At 34.7% G+C, this 17,093-nt stretch overlaps 1 protein-coding gene across 8 annotated transcripts in view; it reads right to left on the bottom strand.

The window, feature by feature from the left end:
* The window catches only part of Pgant9 (polypeptide N-acetylgalactosaminyltransferase 9), a 912,350-nt gene that overhangs the window by 39,120 nt on the left and 856,137 nt on the right, over positions 1-17,093 (bottom strand). For 7 of the 8 annotated variants that reach the window (XM_083120277.1, XM_083120271.1, XM_083120272.1 and 4 more), the window contains one exon: positions 10,227-10,375. In XM_083120277.1, the coding sequence (XP_082976403.1) occupies positions 10,227-10,375 (149 nt within the window). Of the gene's footprint in view, positions 1-4,662; positions 4,806-10,226; positions 10,376-17,093 lie in introns of all 8 variants that reach the window. The other variant, XM_083120278.1, reaches the window with a different exon arrangement.

The raw sequence follows: 17,093 nt of genomic DNA on the forward strand, positions 1-17,093 counted from the left end.
GGCAATAATGGTTATAAAGTAGAAGGCTGAGTGGTGTAGTGTTGCAAATTACAAAAGGAAAACTGTTGCTATTCAACACACACAAAAATTCACCAACTAAAAAGAGTTTATAAATATGAAAAGTGTATTCTCAAGATAAAATTAGAACTGCCTTATTGCATTCATAAAAAATAAATAATATTTATGAGATGATAAAAAATTGAAATAAAAAATAGCAATGCATGTCTGCTCAAAATTCTACTAACTGCAACATTTGAAGTTGATCTAAATTCCATTTAAGATATTTTGCACTTTTATCAATTAGTGTCTGCTAAGAAATAAAGATTACACAATGGAAACCCGATATGAGATTCCCAGGTTTTACATCTTCCTGCATGACACATTCAATTCTGTTGGTCCCAACGTAGCAAAATGTTATAAAATGTAAAATCGAGAAAAAATTTAAGTTTTTCACTTGGCCCCCTGAGAAACCTAAAATCGAGGTTCCACTGTACTTCTTTGTAAATTTCATTTTCATACCATGAAGAATTATTTGTCTTTACAGAGAGGAATTAATATACAAAACATTTTTTTTTTTCGATTTGATTTAGTTTATTTTACTTCGCGTTTTGTGCCTCTTGGCTAATTTGCGAAGATGGGGATGAGTGATGAAATGATGAAATTGATGAATGGACATTCACAAACAACCAAGCCCGACCGGGATTCGAACCCGGGACCCTTGGCATCGCAGCGCGATGTGCTAACCACTCGGCCACAGGGTCGGGCAATATACAAAACATATTTAAGAACTAAATAGTTAGGAAATTTTGAAAAAAAAAGAGACCAAGGATTTTAAAAAATAATAATTTTTGTCGGAATAGCAAATCCTTACACTATTTTTCTACATAGTTATATTTATTGAGAAACTATCATGATGAAGATACTAGTTTATGTACTCACACTGTACAGTCACAGACACTACTTCTAGCTGGTAACCACCTCGTTGACTTTTAATGTTATTGTTACAGCCCAGAAGTGTGCCTGACTGTACAACAAAGCCTCATGTAAAGACAGCCATTTTTGCACTGCTCTTTTGATATCATTATTGTTGTTGTTGTTGGAACATTGGTCATCAAGAGAATTGTTGAAATGAAAGAACACAACATAAAAAGTGCTAAGTGTGGCCCGTAAGAATGAAAGGTGAATACATCAATCATCATCGACCCAAGATGGCCACTCCACACCTCTTCAAGCATGTTCTCATGCCTTTGTTGAACTTTCTAACCCATACCCTCACCATTCCCATCTCTCGTGTAAACTTTAGGCTGGCTTTACACGAAAGCATTTCCTTTAACATTTTTCATAGCATAAATGCTATGTAAATGCTTCCAAAAATCTTATAGCAGAGAGTATGTACACTTTACACAAAAACATATCATGGAACATTTCAGTTAGCTTTTGCGATTACAATGTACGAGGCACATGTAAAAAAAAAAAAAAAAAGGCAGATAATTTTTTACTTTGGACTGGCAACACTGATGAAGGTGCGTGTGCATGGAAGCATGCTTTAGTATTCTGTGCCTGCAACAGAGGTATATTTCTCAGTGTGAAGGTGCGTACGTGCGAGTAGCAGGAAGTTGAAGTGGCTCATGTAATAGAAAATCCCGCCAAATGCGAGGTGAGGTCAGTGAGTAGATTTCTAAACACAAAAGGACTGAGTGCAGCTGACATTCATCGGGAATTGTGTGCCATTTACGGACCAACAGTAATGAGTGAAGAAAAGGTAAGACAATCATGGTGCCATGCTTTTCGGGAAGGACGTTCAAATGTTCATGATGACGAGCGGAACGGCAGGCCTAGTGTTCAGACGGACGACCTTGTGCAACGTGTTGATGAGAAAGTGCGATCCAATCACCATTTCACCATTACTGATCTAGGCAAGGAGTTTCCTGAAGTGTCTGATAAAACATTGCACCAAATTGTAATGGACAATCTGAGTTATCACAAACTGTGTGCGAGGTGGGTGCCAAAAATGTTGACAAACACTCACATAGATGAAAGAATGAAATCAGCACATGATTTTTTGGCCCGTTGGGAGAAGGATGGAGATGACTTGTTTTCTCACACAGTGACTGGAGATGAAACCTGGATATCGTACGTCACTGGTGAGTCGAAGCAGCAATCCATGCAATGCTGTCACTCTGGTTCACCGGAATTGAAGAAATTCAAGCAAACACCATCACATTGCAAAATCGTGGCAACCGTTGTTTGGGACCAAAAAGGTGTAATCCTCATGGAATTCCTGGAACCCGGACGAACCATCACAGCAGATGTGTATTGCCATACACTGACTAATCTGTGATGTGCCATCTAAAACCGGCGAAGAGGAATGTTACGGTCTGGAATTCTGCTTATTCATGACAATGCCTGCACACAATCAGATGACAGTACTGTTCCGACAATTCAAAAATTCCGATGGGAACGTTTTAATCACCCACCATACAGTCCTGATCTTACCCAAGTGATTACTTTCTGTTCCTTCACCTCAAAAAGTGGCTTGTTTCGCAACATTTCAATGATGGTGAACTTCTCAAGACATCAGTTCTCGACTGGCTGAGATCCCAGGTGGCAGATTTCTATGCAGAGGGTCTACATAAACTTATTCCATGGTACCAAAAATACTTGGAGCGTCATGGTGACTATGTAGAAAAATAGCCAGGGTATGCACTTGTATAGCACCAAAATAAAAATTTTCTCGCTTGATTTTATTCTCTGTAATAACTGATTGGCCCTTTTTCTTGACATGCAGCATGAAAGACACATCGAGTTACATCATCTATGGTGAGTTCACAGTGTTTTCATTTGAAAAAAACTACTCTCTCTGTCCCATAATTATTGTCCGGTACACTTTTGTTTCTAGTCCCATAATAATTGTCTGATATGCAAACCGTGGCATTGGTGTATACAGAAGAAAAAAATGAAACATGGGAATGTGTCATACAACGTTATTACTCAAGGATCAGTACAAATTGGCCAATCAAGTATCCAAAAGAACCTAAATAAAAAGTTACCATTTTGGCATACCGGACAATAATTATGGGACAGAGGGAGTAATATTCTTCCATACGTGTACAGTAAATGCTACAAAGTATGTATTTAAGCAGTGCCATTTTTTGTTCTTAAAACCATTTAATATGAAACTTTATTGATCTCGGTTGAATAGTTATCTTTTAAAAATGTGAAGTGATACATTGTTTACATCTCCTGCAGCCGCCATTACATATGCCCTCGGACATCGAGGTTGCTTCTGATTGGTTATGCTAAAAAAAAAAAATACTACGGAAATAGGACGGATCCTATCCTTGAGAAATGCCATAAAATTTCTCACTTACACGGTAGAATTTTGGTCACGGTACAAATGTTAAGAAAAATGCTAAGGAAAATGCTTTCGTCTAAAGTGGGGCTTACACATCTATTAAAAATCTTATTACTTTATATGCAGGAAACATTCTTGTTAAAAACTACACAAAGCAAAGAAACAGAATGACACAAAACACTTTAAAAGTCCATCCAAGCTGTCGACTCTATCTTGGAGTCATCATCATGGCTGGTCGAGAGACAGCAAAGAAGACAGGGTTGAGGTTTCGATGATGCTAGCCAGTCCTGATGATGACTGAAGTCTGAGATGGAGTCATAAGCTTTGTCACTCTCTCACAGTGTCTTGAATTGTGCTGTTTATTTGTTTTGTAACAAGTATTTACACATCCAGTTAGGAATTTTCAGTTAGTTTCGCATTTCTTGCATTCAAAATATGGATAACATCAAAACTGCAGTGTAGAAGTGGCTGTTTCACAGAAAAAGGCGATTCTTTGTGAATATATTAATTTTAAAAATAAATGAACAGTACTTTTCAAACATGTTTCATATTGTTGCACCAATGCCAAAACTGCAAACATGTTAAATCTTACTTTGATATAAATGCATTTTAATATTTAAGATCTAGAAGAAAAGAGGTTCTTCATTTGGATAAATGTTGTCATCGATAATGTCCTTACGATGGTTTATAATATCATATATGTTAGCACAGGAGTCCTGCACCATGGCAGAGCAGTATAAAGTGTCATGCTTTGGGCACCGGTTATGGGACGCATGCAGGTTTGAGTTCCTGTGGTAAGCGTAACAACCTTTCTCCTGAGATTTCAGCCTGTGTATGAGACTGACTGTCACCCACCATCGTCAGGAAATTGGGGAGCTACAAAGGAGTAGTGTAACCCGGTCATGCAAACCTACAACCACGACTGGGAGTTTGTCGTGCTGACCACACATCATTCCATAACTGATCGACTGGCAGTCGATAAGTAGACCCTGGCCCTCATGGGCTGTTGAGCCACGTGTTTATTTAGTTAGCATAGGAATTAATCTATTAACAAAAAGTAGACAGAAACTCCAATAGGTGAAAAAGTCAAAATTTGCATTCATGATTTTGGCATTGGTGAGACAATATATTAAATCAAAGACCAAGTTAAACTATAACAATTAAATGTAGTAGTAACTTAACCACAGTATTACTTGGTTAAATATACACACATCCTATAGACTAATTCTCTTAATGTATAGGTCACTAATACCTTTGCACATAATGTCGCAAGAGAAGAGACATGAAATGTAATGTCCATACAGTACCTGAAGATTCCATCTAAAGCCTCCTACAGCAGTACCTGATCCCTTCTTGTACTCAAGTGTGTCGTCTGCTATAATATCAATTTGAGGACACACTACAGTTGTACTGTTGCGACCAATACGATCCAATAATGGTTCCAACCATCCTGCAGAAATCAAGTTTGCTTACAAACTAACATAAATACTAAAAGTTATGCTTTCTATGCTCCAATCTGAATATGCCAGCTTAATATATCTTATGTTGATTACATTACTAAACTGATTACAGTAACACTTTTGGAAATATAGCTTTGTATTGGTGGAATGGGTCCAACGTGGACAAATTGGGAAAATGTAAATGGAGTGAATGTACAGCAAATAATAATAAATATATACGAGGCTTATTTTTAAAGTAAGTCCCGTTTTGCAATTTGGCTGCTGTAGCGCTGCATCTATGGGCTTGCCACAGACAGCAGTACGCAACCGTTCGCCCGAGTAGACAGTTGTTCAGGTGTGGTTACAATGCCTCACACGATTGAAAGTTCCATGGAGTGTGAACTACGTGCTGTCATTCGTTTTCTAAGTGCAAGAGACGTGAAAGTGGCTGAAACCCATCGGCAGATTGCAGAAGTGTATGGAGACAACACTATGAGTGATAGCATGGTAAGAAGATGGGTGAGGGCATTTAAAGATGGCCGTACAAACGTGAATGACGAGGGAAGGAGTGGGCGACCGTCCGTCATTAACGATGACCTGCTGCAGCAAGTTGATAAAAAAAGTGCACGAAAACAGATGCTTTGCGATTTCATCTTTATCTACGGAGTTTCCAGAAGTTTTCTGTATAAAATTGTGACAGTACGCTTAAATTACCGGAAGTTGTGCTCATGGTGGTTATCAGATCAGGCGGCCGATTTCTATGAATAGCATTCAGAAGCTGGTCGTAAGGCAAAAGTGCCTTAATGTAGGTGACAATTATGTTGAAACGTAGATGTAGGCTTTCATATAAAAATAAAATGATTACAACATGTGTCCTTGTGTTTATGTAATATCAAAACAGAACTTACTTTAAAAATATGCCTCATATTTATAGTATATGTTTCAAGCATTATACAGTTCTAGGAAATTGTAAGTTACCACCAGTAAATAAAACTTATTTTTACATTTCTGTAAGCATGATATTTCAGAATGAGAAAATGATTTGAAAGGAAATATTTTTCAAAATATAAATACAGGGTGTCCAGAAAATAAGTAACTATTTTAGAATTTCACCGAACTTAGGACTTTCATTATTCTTCTTTATTTGCAGGGTGATTACCACGCATAAATTTGACCATTGCTGAATGTGTTGCCATTGTAACATGGCATCTACAGGGTGTTCCATACACTGCGACAGCGGTTTCAGCAGAAATTTCATAAGTCTGGACCTACTAATAAATCCACATGAGACTGTTGAATAAGTTCTAATGAACAGGTACAGTTGCACATGAGTCTTGAGCAGGTCGACCTTCCACAAGCGAGGCTGATGTTGAAGCTATATGCGAGTCAAATTGAACGGAGTTGTAAATCTGTACGTTCTCTTGTACTTCAATTGGGCATTCTCAAATCAATAGTGTTCAAAGTGCTGAAATTCACCTTGAAGAAGCATGCGTATCATTTACAGGTGTCATGCCAATTGCATGCAGAGCACTTTGCGGACCGTATGACAATGTGCATCAATTTGTTGGATTCTGTGGAGACTTATGACTTAATGAGCAAAGTGCTATTCAGCAATGAAGCGGCATTCCATGAAAATAAACATTGAACTTATTCAAAAGTCTCCATATGGATAAATTTGTAGTTCCAATCTTTCGAAATTTCCGCTGAAACCATTGTCGCAGCTCATCATATGATGTTGTTGTTGAATTGGTGTTTTAAGTCCACTTTATGCACAGTAAAGCAAATCGGTGGACCTACAGTTTAAAGTGGAATCTGAACCACTATGTGCCTCCACCAAGTATTGAACCAGAGACCTCTTGATTACAAGGCGATGACGCTACCACTGCACCATCAGGGAGGCCCTTCATCTCATCATATGGAACACCCTGTAGATGCCATATTACACCTGCAACACATTCGGCAATTGTCAATATTATGCCTGTTAATCACCCTGCAAATAAAGAAAAGAGAATGAAAATCCTAAGTTGGCTGAAACATGAAAATAGTTACCTATTTTCTGGACACCCTGTGTTATCACACGTATAATATCTACTGAAATGATATAAATTTGTATATTATAATTAACTAAAAAAAACACATGCAGTGCAAGTACAAGGATGATAACAGTGGTGACATTTCAAAGGTCTTGAACTGCAATTATGAGCAACTAAATAATTGAATAGTGATATGATTCAACTTGACCAGGATATCAAGCCATTCAGAATCAAACTCATGTTCTTTGTCAAAAATCTCTCATTTGTTAAATTTTTGTATTTGTCAACATTTTAAATCAAAAATATTATATTAAGGAGTTTGATTAGATTCTGTTAAAAGGATTTTTGAATTTACACATTTATGCTATTAGTTCAAATTATGTTCATACTTTAACAGTTGCATTAAGTCTTTAATTCTCAGTATCTTCTACAATTCTCCATAGTCCATATCGGATTGTATTCAGGCCATGCTTTATTTGTGTTCCAATTAAGAATTTTAGTCACACATTTGTATTGAAAATGCAATTAATGCAATGAATTCACAATTCAGCCACAGGCTGAACTTCGCCCATGAATAAAGAATAAAGAATTTCTAATAAAAAAATTTTAAACAACACTTATTCTGAAAGAAAATGTTTGCTTCACACTTTTATATTGAATACATGAATATGGTGAAAAACTGATTGCCAAAAGTTTGTTCTACATACAGATAGGGTAACAGACTGACTTATGTGTACAATGAGAAGTAAACTGTCGAAATGTATCAATCAGAAATCGAACCTAGGACCCTTTACTTAGAAGGCAATAGCTTTATTCATCATACTATAAATTCATCAATATGAATGTGAATATCCATATTACTGCTTCAACTGTAGAGTGAATTTCTACTGCCCATTATGAATTGTTTTGTGAAATAATGTACACATTTTGGTTTAAATGAGCGAATGCTGAAAATATTTGATAAAGTAACAAAATGAATACATTCATAAAATAAATGCTATTTGAGTTTTATGTCAAAAGAACAAGTGATAAATGTTAACAAATTCTGTGCAATAACAACTTAGCAAAAAATCTTGAAATATATGGTAGGCAGACAGATTTGACAAGTGTAATGCAGAAAACAATTTCATTATAGAATTGACATACTAACACACACACAAACATATGGAGATGGATACACACACACTACATAACAACAGGACTACAGTGGAGAAAATAGTTAAGAACATTAATAAAGCACACACTTTGGTTTCACGATGTATAGTTTCTTTGAGGAAGTTAAGAGTTTTTCTCCATCAATTAAAAGAAACTGACCGAACCAAATATTATCTGGAGGGTTTAATATTGGATATTGGCGGGAGTACTGCTGCTTCATTCCAATTAAAATTAGGTTTTCTTGTTGAGCACTACAGCGTTCATTTATTCATGAAAGTAAAAGTTTATTCAATTCCAGGAATTATCTTCAAATGGTCATGGATTCAGCCGAAGAAACAGAATGAAAGCATGCAAAGAAAAAAGTTTTGTGTATAATTATTCGAAATAAAGCTGCATGTAGTTCAACATGCAATAATATATAATCAATTTCTCGTATGAACATGCTTCGAAATTTTTATAAATTAGTGATGTGACAATGCAAGAAAATTTGCTAATTTCGATATATTCAACAATGTTTTTTTTTTAAAAAAAACAGATTCTTAAGTTAATATTTAACATATTCTTACATTTATACTTTTAAATAAACAGATTATTCCACAAGTATCAGCATAAAGGTATATTGGTAAAATTACAGACAATTTTGCCAATCCCATGTTAGTACAAGTAGTCTGTAGTTTAGTGCAAAATTGTACAATTTAGCTATTATTTCTTGACTATAAACATAATAAATTATGTGCCCTGGTTTTGTAAAGTGAATGTCTAAATATGCATTGTCTTTTCAAATACAAAACTCATTGTAGTCAATTGGTTCCATACAAGTGTAATGTTCTTCAAAGAACAATCACAATTTTATATCAGATTGGTAGAATGACAAAAATTGATACCTGCACATTTCATACTGGTACTTTATCAGTGCTGTTAAACTTCAATAGACGTAGAATGACATTTCCAGCATTTGGGAATTCTTTTTTATAAAAATGTGTTTTTATATTATAATCTCATAAATTTTATATTAGTGTAGTAGCATTTGTTCAATATATGTAAGATAGGAATAAAGTGTGAGAGATTTAACAGTTACATGGCAGCTGCGACAGTGTGGCATAATGTGGGGAGCATTTTCAGTGATAGATTTAAATTCTGCGAGATTTTAAATAAAATTTTATATTTGGTCAGAAAAATTAAAATTCATTATCTAATAGAAGAAGAAGAAAGTTTAAAAAAAAATAATGAAATTTCATTGGGCCTCCACGTAGGGAACACCGAGACGTGAGGTTTCAAAATGGTGCCTGCACATTGTCTGATATGTGTTTCATTCTCGTGGCAATAATTGGGTGCTTGTTTCTGATACTTTGGTGGGAAATTAAAAATCCTCCCCTCAAATATAGCCAGAATCAAATTAAACTTTACTACTCCCTCTGTCCCATAATTATTGTCCGGTACACTTTTGTTTGTTGTCACAAAATACTTGTCCGATATTTAAACTGTGACATTTGTGTATACAGAAGAAGAAAATGAAACACGGGAATGAGTCATACAACGTTATTACTCAAGGATCAGTACAAATTGGCCGATCAAGTATCCAAAAGTACATAAATAAAAAGTTACCATTTTGGCATACCGGACTATAATTATGGGACAGAGGGAGTAATTACTAATGAGAGGTTCATGTAGCATTCAAAACATACATCTCAAAACATTATCTGAGCCACAGTATGCACCAAAAGTCACAAAATGTACTTTATATATGTCACAGCCGGTGTTAGTGACCTCACATACCAGTGACATATGCGCCCCCAATGGTATTTAAATGTTAAAAGCATTACAAGAAAACATACTTTAAAAACTATAATTATTAGGTTCTCTCTCATAGGAGAAAAACAACACTGTAATGTATTAAATCTGGCCCATGTGCTTACACAGCTAGAAAACTTAATATTGAAACTTGTTTAAATATAAGATTTTTACCAAAATCAATTATGATGCATCAAAATCCCTCAGTTTTGATATGCTAAATGAAGTCATTAGCAGAAATGTTTTTTTTGTCACATCCCTAATATGAGTATTAAAACTTCTTGCATAAATTTCCAAAAGTGTTCCAAAATATAGAAAGAAGCGGTCCATTTAGCAATTGTTGCTCTTATAAGCTGCACTAAATTATCTAGGTAGCTCACATTCAGATTAGAGCATTTCAAGCACAGAGTCCAATGTCTGGAACTAAAGCAACCATCACCAGTTGTTAATTACCTGCAAATTCCAATCAAACCCTCCCACATTGACCCCTCCCGAGTCCCGCCAGTGATATTCCAGTGAATTGTCATCTATTACATCTATGACAGGACACACTACAGTGGTAGAATTACGTGCTATTCGATCAAGCAAAGGTTCAAGCCAGCCTGCAAAGAGAATGGTGGGTAATACTATCTAGATAGATAACACGTAAACATAAAACATTCAACAGAGGTGCACCAACAAGGTTTATAACCTGTACCATATACCACACACATATTATTTTTACCTTTCAGATATTAGTTACCTGAATTTGAAAAGTGACATTTTTAAAAGGTGCACTTATTTCTTGTTGTTTTGTGATAAGCAATTAATCCCTTAAACATTAAAAACTGCATATCCGGGAACCTCTATAAGAAGGAAACCTGTAAATACGGAAAAAAAAAAGTCTCCAGAACGGACCGATTTTACACCTGAAAATGACCTGCTTAAGGTGGAAACCTTCTTAACGTGGAAACGGAACACCATTTAAAGACCAACGAGATGTTTTTATTCTCAGTAAGATGGAAATTTCTTCCTTTATTTTTTTTTTCGCTTGCAAGAAAACACTGCAATACTGTAAGTGGAACACGCCTCTGTTGCCACTTGCTTATCGGTAACATTGTTGATATGAAAGAATGCGCTACAAGACTCACAGCTGTTACAAACCATTTTTTTCTTTCATCTCTTACCCTCTTTCTCCACCTTTCTTTGTCTATTTCTCCTCTGTTCTTTCATCATCTTTCTATTTTTCTTGATATCTCTTGGTTTCTTTCTTTTTTCTTCACTTATCTCATCTTTCTTTACCTCTCTTATTCCATCTTTCAATCTTTCCCTCTATGCACAACGCGCTACGATGCCAGCGGTCCCAGGTTCGGAAAGCTACATAAGTACGTACTGTACATTCTTACAATACTGTAAAAAGTGTATCGCATTTTTATAAATGTATGTACATGCATTAGTACTCTACATTATAAGTAATGCGAAATGTAAATCTGTCTTTCAATTATTTCCTGCAGCGCTCTATACTGTATTTAAAGTCAACCCCGTATAAGAAGGAAAACTGTTAAGTTGGAAAATTTTGCTCGGAACCATCATGTTCTGGGATAGACAGGTTTTACTGTACTAAACAACAAAAATGGATGTGGAAAACAGCTCATGTTTCGTTTCTTAACCCCTTAAAATCCCCCACATAATTGGAAGCAATATAAAGAGTAAATTTTATATATTCCACAATTGATATATAACAAATGGTAACAATTGAACTCCTTATTCTCTTTAAAATTAGAAAAAAATGAAGAAAGAATAAAAAAAAATTGTTAATGATAATCATGTTCGAGATATTAAACAATTTTAATTTAAATAATTTTTTTTTCAATTTTAAGTTTAAAAGAGTTCAAAAAAATATGGAGCATGATCAAAAGTATTCATGTTGCTCTGAATAATTAAAGTTTTTGGTGGTAATATTTATTTCGTTGCCTTCCATGAATAAATTTAAGTTCATTTTATTGAAATACATAATATTTACATGTGTCGTCAGATTTGAAATTTTTAATAAATAAGCATGGAATAAAATGTACATAAATTTACATGTACACTGCTATATTCCTTTATTGTAATTCATCAACACTGCATATATTTTCTCATTGGGTAATTAATTATTCTTCATTCATTGTGTAGACTAGTTTTATAAGGGTAAGTTATCCAAGTATAAGAACCTTTCATTAAATGTGAAATGTTCAATTTGAAGTAAGAATTCAGATATGTCGCTTGCTTTGTGGTTGTAATTGAGATTTTTCTAAAAAGATGTATAAGAATTAGTTCTCTACCACAGCTTCCTGGTGTCATTTAAGTGAAATAATTAAGCTATCAAGGAACTCAATTACTTTGAAAGTTGACACTCATATGATTTCTCTCTCCTTTTAGATTCCATGTTAAAAAATACATCTCTGAATGAAACCAATGTAAATGATATATTCAATCTTAAAAAAACAGTTGATGTTTTAAGTGCATTTTATGCTCAGTAAGGCTAATCGGGACTGGACCTACAGTTTAATGTGTGATTCGAACCACTAAGTTTAATGTGGGATCCGAACCACTATGTGCCTCCACATAGAATTGAACTCAGTACCCCTTAATTACAAGGCAACGGCGTTACCACTGCACCACCGGGAAAGCCCATTAAAAGAACAGTTTTTCACAAGTTAAATTACATCAGTATATCTTCCATTCTATCAATTTCAACATTCTCAAATATTTGTCTTGCTGTGTGCATTTAAACGTTCCTCATCAATAATCTGTTTTGTGTGAGCTTATTGAGTTGAACAGCTATTTAGACGTTAGGATTAAATTTAGTTAAGTTAAATAATTTTTAATATATATACTTTGCTCATATATCAATTAATGGTTTTGCTTGTATTCTTGACCACCTTAAATCAGAAATTACAACTTCAAGATACTGCATATGTCAGTATTTGACTGGATCATTGTCAAGCAGCATCTGACATGTGCCACTATTCAATTTGATTTTAATTACATGGAAACACTTCTACACAAAGTTAATATTTGCTAGTTTCCACATAATACACTAGTTTTAGTTTTCTGCAAATTGGATTATATCATTGACAATGTGCAATAGTTAAAGAAGAATAACAAATAATTTTTAAACAATTTCTTACCTACACACATGAAAGAACACATACAACGTACACACAATCTGTATACAAGCAGAGAACAGTAAGATAGTCTAAAATAAGAGTTTGATTTCAGAATTCACACGCACACATACATAACTTATGAAATGATGACACCTATAGTCAAACTAATAAAATAAACAGTACTTATACAGTGGAGAGATTTTGTGAATGCACAATGGATAGTAATTATGTTGTTATGGTATTTCAACATTATTAAATATTAATGCAGATATTGAGTAAGAGAAACTAATTTATTCATCTCTGACAAATAATGGTAATAGTTAGTACAAAAGTAAGTTTACTTCTTAATACTGAATAAGATTAAAAATAATTTAATCAAAGAAATGATTCCTTATGCATTCTGTTATTTCTTAATTACTTAAACATAATTATGTACCATATGATATGATGTAAGTATGTTAAAATGGTTTTAAAAGTGCCACACCTCTCATTATATTACAAAACATTATTAAAAAATGGATACTATCTACGAAAAGGAAGGATATGCATATATAATGTTAAAACATTATATTTTAGTGCTAAAAATATGGGTTACAGTCAGTGCTCGAAGTAAGGGGGGATGTGGTATCTCCCCGCACTAGCAAAATTTTTGCAAAACATTCCCCCAGCTGTCTCACTGTCACCATGTTAAACAATAGGAACATCCCACCAGCTAACCTTGATTCTTGACCAAATATCCCCCAGCTAATATTTTTCACTTCAGGCCCTGGTTCTAGTAATATTAATGTTTATATACAAGGGACAGACATAAACTAATCACAACATTACGGTTCCACGACCTGTGTGTGCCAGATGCCATTGTGTGTTAGGTAGTTCATAGTGGACTGTGGTTGAGCGAACGTAGTGGTGTTTGTTTATGTAGAATGAAATTTTCTAAAATTACAGAAGGAAAGTGCAAGTGTCCTAAAGATGTGCTTTATGAAAGTGGAACACCACTGTTGAATAAAAATTAAAATTGCTCGCAGACACAAAATACAAGAATGTTTTCAGTGACTGCAAGAAGCATTGCAAAATGCATTATTGGTTTGTAGATGAGTAGAAGTGTTCTACAAAGAAAACATGGGCGTAACTTATGACCTAACTCTGGAGCGAGCAGAATCAAAGGGGAAGGGGGAAGAATAAAAAGTTTCCTATTCAATAAAAATATCATCCGGGATTATTTTTCAAAATAACTGTTAAATTTGCAAAATCATACAAATTACTTATTACTTTGCTTCTTGGGTACAAGAAGGTTAACAAAAGCAGCATTAACTTATTTTATAATAAACTTATAATTTTAGCAACTGACACTACCTATAGAAGAGACCCATATGAACCAAACTACAAGTTCAAACTATGAATTTGCTTCTTACTACCCAAACTACCAATGGCAATTTCAAGAATGTCACATCAGAACATAATATGTTCGACTTGCATACACATTATTATTTCTTGACAATATTTTCGTTTTACAGCATACTTATGTGGAAATGCAAGACATGAAATTAAGATTCTGAAAACATATTGTGAAGTAAACTGTAACCAGTATAAATACTTAGAATGACTGAATTTTAATTTGTTTTCACAGTGTTGTCAGAAAATTGGAAAGAAAGTGTTCTTATCTCTTGTTCATTAATATAAGCCCAATTTTCTAATGAAAAAAGGTCTCAACACATTTCTTGTGTCCTTTATTAAGGTTCAAATAATATGCCAGTTAAGTATCAGATATTTGAAGATTGGTATTAGGAGAGAGCATTGGGCCATAACTATGTTCTTAATTTTTCATCTAGCATGGTTTCCTATCAGCACAAAAAGAGTATGTTTTAATTGATTTACATATAAATGTTGTGAAAAGTTTATTTAAGTTGTGTTATGACTTTCAATACTCTTGTACTCTATTATTTGTCTGTTCTAAGATAATAAATGTTATTTCTAATGCTTTCCCTTATAGTTAATCATTGCAGGACTATGTTTCCTTAACTGTCACGATTTGAGCTGAACTTCGTTACATTCTTTGCAATTATACTTATTGTTATCCCAGCTCATATGTACGTATTATATTATATACCACCACCAAGCTGAAAGGTTGCAATAAACGTCAGTTCTATGTAAGCAATGCTAGTTACGAGAGAAGTCATAGAATAATAAGAGTATTACACCAGTACATAAATACAACCATGTAGGTTACAGCCCAAATACTCTAATCCAAGTCACACTTCAAGCAATAGAAAGTTTAAATAGATAAGGCAAAGAGTAATAAATTTTCTCTTATATTCTGTACAGCATGTTAGTGGTCAACTTTTGATTTTGCCACTAAAGTTCCCGGGCTTGAGTTTTCTTCTATGTACGGGTGTTCTTTGCGAGTGCCTTTTAATCAATTTCATCTACTCGTCACTCATCCTTGTCATTGCAATGGGCCAAAAGTGGTAGGAAAGGGACGAAAATAACAAAAATGCAAACACAACTTGTGCAACAGCCCGTGAGAGCCTACCGAGTGCAGGCATCACTCACATCTGCCAAGGTGGGGGATCATTCAACCAGTTATGGTTTGACGTGTGGTCAGCACGACGAACCCCCAGTCGTTGTTGTAGGTCTCCATGACCGGGTTACGCTACTCATTCGTAGCTCAGAATTTCCTCATGATGGTCACCGGGTACATACACATGCCGAAATCTCAGGAGAAAAGTTGTTGCACTTGCCCCAGGAGACAAGAACCTGCGAGTGTCGCATAGCCGGAGCCCAAAACATAATGCCTTAGACAGTATGGGCATGGTATGGGATGAATACAACTTTCTACAATTCATTAATCAGAATAAAATATCATATCATATCTTCATAGTGATGAATTCTCATCTTCTAAGTTGTAGTATTTATATTTTATTCAGCATCGCTTTTTTGTGTCACTTATGTTGACTAATCATGATGATTAGATGAAATTAATTAAGGGACACTCGCAAAGAACAGCCACATCCAGACCAGAATTCAAACATGGTGACAATATCGAAAGTCTGCCACTTAACATGCTCGACCACTGTGGTGGCGATATTGTAGTTTTCAATGTATTTCATGTATTGGGAGGGGTGACAGGCACATACTTTGCACATAAACATATCTGCCCCTCTTGAAGAATTTTAGGAGACAGAGTGCACCACCCCTCTCTCCATCCCACAGAAGGCATGTTCCTATGGTTCATGCCACATAAACTTTCGTTAATTAATACATTTCCTGGTATCATGTAATCTGGATCAAGGTATATTAGGCTGTACTTTATAAAAAATAAAACATGCCAAAAATACAAACTGCAGTGTAGTAGAAGCATTGTTACTATTTATGTAAACAAAACAAGGGATATTCTTACCTCGAACCGACTTTCTTGTATATCACTTGTTAGAAGGAAAACAAGTTGGAAAAATTAAAAGACATGGTAGATACAGAAGAAAGTAGGGTAGCAACTTGTTTTGTTTACATAAATATGTGAACCTGCGCTAGTAATACCAACACCACTGCTGCAAACTAACCACATAAATTAGTCTTCAGAAATAGCAAAAGAAAGTACAAGTCTTAAATCCACGATTAACTTTGAATTTTTTTACTTTGCTAAATGGTCTCCTCTGAAAGATCATCCACAAATGGTTCATTAATTAAGTCTGCACCTGCCAAATTTAGAAGTGCATTCGTTTATGGAAGGAATTTTAATGTCATCCTACAGAAAGCTATGCACATTAAAACATAACAATTACAACCAAATACACTTACACAGTTCAAAATGCTACAAATAAACTAAAAGAAGAGGTGATGAAGATATAACATAAAACACTTCAGTAAAACACACACATTTATGATACTAGCACATGTAAAAATATACACTACATGTGTCTCCTTACAGCATTAAGACTATACTGCTAGGTTTCTTGTATAAAAATGTTGTATTATGTCACAAAGTATTATTTTACATTATTATCAAGTTATCTGTAAAATTCAAAGAGATTTAACCTGCCATCAGTTGGGGATGAGTGTCATGCTCACCTTCCATTATAATGAAGTGCCATTTTAACAGTATTAAAAATACTGGCCTGTGGAACTCTCTAGCTGACTTTTAGAGTGTCACGATTGAGCTAATCACATTCTAATGAGATTACTTAGCAGTTTC

This window comes from Lepisma saccharinum, chromosome 4 (genome assembly GCF_977018435.1).
Source record: "Lepisma saccharinum chromosome 4, izLepSacc3.1, whole genome shotgun sequence".
NCBI lineage: Eukaryota > Metazoa > Arthropoda > Insecta > Zygentoma > Lepismatidae > Lepisma > Lepisma saccharinum.